The sequence below is a fragment of the Dipteris shenzhenensis genome, chromosome 7, assembly GCF_047967505.1.
Source record: "Dipteris shenzhenensis isolate YYH24624 ecotype China chromosome 7, Dip_SZ_1.0, whole genome shotgun sequence".
Taxonomy (NCBI): domain Eukaryota; kingdom Viridiplantae; phylum Streptophyta; class Polypodiopsida; order Gleicheniales; family Dipteridaceae; genus Dipteris; species Dipteris shenzhenensis.
Window position 1 is genome coordinate 55,134,353 of NC_141602.1, and position 5,376 is coordinate 55,139,728.

At 43.5% G+C, this 5,376-nt stretch overlaps 1 protein-coding gene across 1 annotated transcript; it reads right to left on the reverse strand.

The window, feature by feature from the left end:
• Positions 1-457: 457 nt before the first annotated feature.
• On the reverse strand, positions 458-3,790 carry LOC147900526 (pentatricopeptide repeat-containing protein At2g33680-like). The gene is made up of 2 exons (XM_087376669.1): positions 3,369-3,790; positions 458-3,284 (listed from the first exon to the last, which is right to left on the reverse strand). The coding sequence occupies exons 1-2, from the start codon at positions 3,788-3,790 to the stop codon at positions 458-460; spliced, it is 3,249 nt and encodes a 1,082-aa protein (XP_087232795.1).
• Between the last annotated feature and the right edge of the window lie 1,586 nt (positions 3,791-5,376).

A 5,376-nucleotide genomic window follows, 5' to 3' on the forward strand; every position in this document is an offset into this window, starting at 1 on the left:
AATGAGAGGTAAAGAAGAAACTTCAGTTCACCAAGACCTGTCCTGAGGTTGGCTGATATTCATTAGCATGCAGGAGTCCAGCCTTGAAACACTGTCAATTTGGTCTCCACTTTGCCATATTCAGAGGACAGCAAGATGTGTCTCTTCAATGCTGCATTGTTACTGATAACCCCATGCAAACATTTCTGCACTTGTAACCATGAATGAGGCTTGCATCTCTATGAAATAATGTTTCCCCATTTTATTTTTCATGCAAGGACAGTGCCTTGTAACAATTATCACAAACCTGCAGGCTTCTTATGGAACGTATGCGTGTCCTCTTCGATGTATTGATTAGGGCTCAAGTGCCAGCCAGCTTCCATTGCCAACACAGTGCATGGGCTTTTCTATCAGCACATGGCCTCCATTTTGCAAGCAATGCCTTTCAGCTTTGCATATACATATTTACTTTCAAGAATCAAGTTGTCTCCCATTCCCCATCTATGCACCATTCGACTAAAGCCAGTCCATCATCACTGTCCCCCTTGTTCCAAGCTTGAGCATGCTTTTTCAATACTTGGATCTTATGACAGTCGTCCCACATGTCAGCATCAGCATATATATTTGCCATTAAAACATATGCTGCAGAAAGCTTTTCATCTAGTCTCACTGCGTTTTCAAAGGCATACCTTCCAGCCTCCACATTCTTCCACTTTCGACAAGCGCCCAACACTGTCAACCATACAATAACATTAGGTTGGAAAGGCATCTTCTCCACCATTGCCACTGACTTGTCCACTTGCCCTGCCCGGCCAAGGAGATCAACCATGCAAGTATAGTGCTCGACAGTTGGGACAATGCCATACTGTTTGCTCATAGTCTGGAAGTATTCCTGACCCTTGGCCACTAGACCAACGTGGCTGCATACAGTAAGAACACTAAGAAATGTAACCTCATCTGGTTGTAGACCCTTCTGCCTCATTCTCTCAACTAAATAGAACACAATTTCACTAACGCCCTGAAAGGCATATCCTGCAATCAATGCATTCCATGGTACAACATCGCCTGTAGGCAATGCATCAAACAACTCTTTGGCATGAACCATGCTCCCACATTTAGCATACATGTCAATAAGACTGTTTGCCACAATTGCAGTAGTGTCAAAACCAACCCTGCTAATTTGAGCATGAAGGTCCATTCCAGTTTCCAGAGCCGCTGTGGTGCCACATGCTTTCAAAGTGGCAACAAAGGTCAAGCTATCTGGTGATAAACCTTGCTCTTGCATTTGTGCATAAAGTAGTAAAGCCTTCTCACTTTCTTTTTGCTCAGCATAGCCCAGGATCATGGTAGTCCATGTGGGCACATTACGGTGAGGCAATTTGTCGAAGACAAGCCATGCATCTCCCATACGGCCACATTTTGTATACATGTCCACCAAGGTAGTTCCCACATATACATCTGACTCGAAACCACCCTTCACTACTTGTGAGTGGATAGCTCTACCTTTCATCAGGCACCCAGTTTTCACTAACTTTCCATCTACTTGGCTCCCCTCTTCCTGGGCTGCCAGGCTACTGCAAGCCTTCAAAATGCCAACAAAGGTTCGATGATGTGCTGTGACACCTTCCTGATGCATCCGTGCATAAAGTTCCAAAGCCAAAACACTGTCTTCTTGCTCAACATACCCAAAAATCATGATGTTCCATGTGATCACATCATGATAAGGCAATTCATTGAAGACACGCTGTGCATCCTCCATGCTTCCACATTTAGCATACATATTCACCAAGTTGTTTCCCATGAATACGTCTAACTCAAACTCACTCTTTACTAGTTGAGAGTGGATGGCTCTGCCTTTCGCCAGGCACCTTAATTTCACAAATTTTCCATTAACTTGCTTGACCACTTCCAGCACTGCCAAGCTACTGCAAGCCTTCAATGCACCAACTAAGGTTCGATGATCTGCTGTGACACCTTCCTGGTGCATCTGCACATACAATTCCAAAGCACGCACACTGTCTTCTTCCTCAGCATACCCTAGAATCATGGTAGTCCACATGACCACATCACGATTAGGCAATTCCTCAAAGACACGTTGTGCGTCCCCCATGCTGCCACATTTTGCATACATATCTACTAAGGTGGTTCCCACGAATAAATCTGACTCAAATGCACTTTTGACTGCTCGGGAGTGGATAGCTCTACCTTCTGCAAGACACCCTGTTTTCCTAAATGTCCAGTCAGCTTGTTCCCCCTTTTCCAGTGTGGCCAGGCTACTGCAAGCCTTCAATGCACCAACTAAAGTTCTATGATTTTCTGTAACGTCTTCCTGCTGCATTCGTGAATACAACTCCAAAGCCAGGGTACTCTCTTCTTGCTCAGCGTGCCCAAGGATCATAATATTCCAGGTAACCACATTACGATAAGGCAATTCATCAAATACACAACGTGCATCCACCATGCTGCCACATTTAACATACATGTTAATTAAAGTGTTCCCTACAAATATATCTGACCCAATCCCACTTTTTACTACTTGAGAGTGGAGAGCTCTACCTTTAGACAGGCACACTCTTTTTGCAAAATTCCCATCAACTTGGTTCCGCTCTTCCAGCGCTGGCAGGCTACTGCAAGCCTTTATTGCACCAACAAAGGTTCGATGATCTGCTGTGACACCTTCCTGGTGCATCCGGGCATACATTTCCAAAGCCAACCCACTGTCTTCTTGCTCAGCATAACCCAGTATCATGATGTTCCAGGTTACCACATCACGAGGAGGCAATTCATCAAAAATATGCCTTGCATCCTCCATTCCCCCACATTTCACATACATATCTACCAATGTTGTTCCCACAAACACGTTTGACTCACAGCCACTCATTACTACGTGGGAATGGATGGCTCTACCATTCTCCAGGCACTCTCCTGCCTTTTTGAATTTTTCAACGATTTGGTTGACCCCTCCCAGCGCTGCCATGCTGCTGCAAGCCTTCAATGCACCCACAAAAGTTCGATGATCTGCTGTGACACCTTCATGGAGCATCTGAATATACATGTCCAAAGCCAGGGCAGCCTCTTCCTGCTTGGCATATCCCAGGATCATGATGTTCCATGAGACCACATCACGCTTTGGCATGTTATCAAACACATGGCGAGCATCCGCCATGCTCCCACGCTTCACATACATATGCATAATGTTGTTTCGCTTAACCACTGAAAGGTCAATTGAACATTTGTCCGTACGGCTATGTATTTCATGAACATCCTCCACCTGAGGCAACCTCTTGTGGACTGCATTTCTAGCTCTGCCTGCACCAAAGGAATGAGTGCACAGGTGCAGCCTAGGTTGCGAGCCCATATACCCAACAACGTCCCCAGCAGAGACCTACCTCGCACAAAACAAGCTCCTATAGCCCACCAGAGAAAACGAGCTGAGCTCAAGCAAGTGCAGCGCCATGAAGACAAAGAATTGGTTCCACGAATGGCGTGCAATTTGCACAACGTTTGAACTCAGTGTGAATCTAATGCCAGGGGGATGATTTATGGATTCTTCCACTGCAGAGGAGCTGTGAAAAAACTGGCGATACAGACGCGCTGTATGACACCACTTCCAGAAGCGTGTTCGCTGATAGAATTCCACGCAGCAGGCGTTTTGGACTGCTGTGAGAAGCATCCTCACGGTTTCTATCAAAGCAGCCCCGCTAAGGGACCAGTGATGGAGGTCAGACGAGGGATTGCACCTCGCTTCTGAGCTGCAGTGAAATCGCTCCATCTGAGCTGTGTCAACAGCTCGACGCGAACTTGTATACATGTTTCACATATCCAGAGTTAGGATTTCCTTCGTAGTTGTCTTTCACAGAAAATACTTTTCTCGAAGGGTTTCCACATTTGTAGATTTTTTTAAATTTCTCAACGGGTTCCTTTGTACATCTTTTCCTTCTAAATTCAAAATAAAATGTATGAAAAGGTACTAAGTTCTACCAATATTTTGAAACTAAACAACATGAATTACATTCTGTGGCCCTGCCTAGTAGACACGTTCGATAATATTCATGAGACAGCTGTACATAAGATTGAATGGTCTAGCTATACATAAGATTGAATGGTCTGACCAGTAGCTGTAGTGTGTTCCAATGTGTTTGTCCGAATATGATCCAACGTGGAATTATAAATTGTTGTGGGCTTGGAAATGAATTGTTTCATGTTGTAACATTCCATTGACATGAGGAGTTTGTCCAAGTTACTTGTTTTGATAACGTAGTCAATGTTGAAGTCTCCCAAGATATATGTAGGGATGTTTGTATTGAAAGTGTTAAGAAAGTTGTTCAGTGAATGGATTAGAATATTTGTTTTTGTGGATGGTGGCTTGTAAATGTTAATTATGGCTTTGTTTTCGTTGAATTGAGTTTGGAATATTGTTAGCAAGCATTGGAGACCATCTTGAAAGTAATGTTGCTTGCGTATTAGATCTACTGCTTCTTGTAGTAGGTTGAAATTCCAACGCCCATCGTTTCAAGTGGCGTTCTTGAAATCTGGAATGTGAGGGTTATGAGAAGTTTTGGTGTGTGTTTCTTGTAGGCAAAATATATGTGATGCAAGGATGTTGTTGTTGCAAAGTATGTCTTCTTTCTGTTTTTAAAATGTCCTTGTGTTGAAGGATTGCAAGATTGGCAATGTTCCATATTGCTGCTGGAGGTTAATGTAGTCGAATTTCCATGCATGTGTTGTATTTAAACACTCAATCTCTTGTAGAATGCACATGTCCACTTTGATGTGCTTCATTTCCAAAGTCTGCAATATGTACAAATTAGATGGGTCACGTACACGTGACAATGCAGTATAAGCAAGGCCATGTGATTTTATGCCTATAGGGTCGAACGCCAATTTGTCCATGGAAAGCCCTTGTGATCGATGAATCGTTCGAGCAGATGCTAGTTGCACAGGGAATTGGTGTCTATAAATTGTGTTTAGAAAGTTCTTTCCTATTTGGAATTCACAGGTGACTTGGAAGATTAGTGTCCATGAAGGATGTGTTTTGCTTGTGTAGAACATTGAGTTGCTATTCCAGGCTTTTGATGTCAGTGAAATGGACCCATACTACGTATAGTTTCTTTTGCATGTTTGAATCCATGAAAATTATGTCTGCTCCATTCACTAGTCCATCTGCAATGTCAAGATTCCCGGAACAAAGCTCGACTATCATACTGGTTTAAGTCTTAGCTATGCATGGAGGCCTCCTTTAGTTTTTGGATCACTTGGTATGTTGATTGTCTTGCCGCATGTCTTATGCCTAATGTCTATTGCTTTGAGGAAGTTTGGTTGAGTAGTCAACATATGGAAGACTTCTTCCTTGTGGTTGTCTTTCACTGCATTTGTGTAGTAGAGGTGTGGTGTTTC

What these genes read in the sequence shown, in the direction of transcription:
- LOC147900526 (XM_087376669.1), bottom strand. Translation starts at nt 3,790, where the DNA reads ATGTATACAAGTTCGCGTCGAGCTGTTGACACAGCTCAGATGGAGCGA. An exon ending in AGGAGCTTGTTTTGTGCGAG is followed by an intron (nt 3,285 to 3,368) that starts GTAGGTCTCTGC and finishes TGGTGCAGGCAG; the next exon opens with AGCTAGAAATGCAGTCCACA.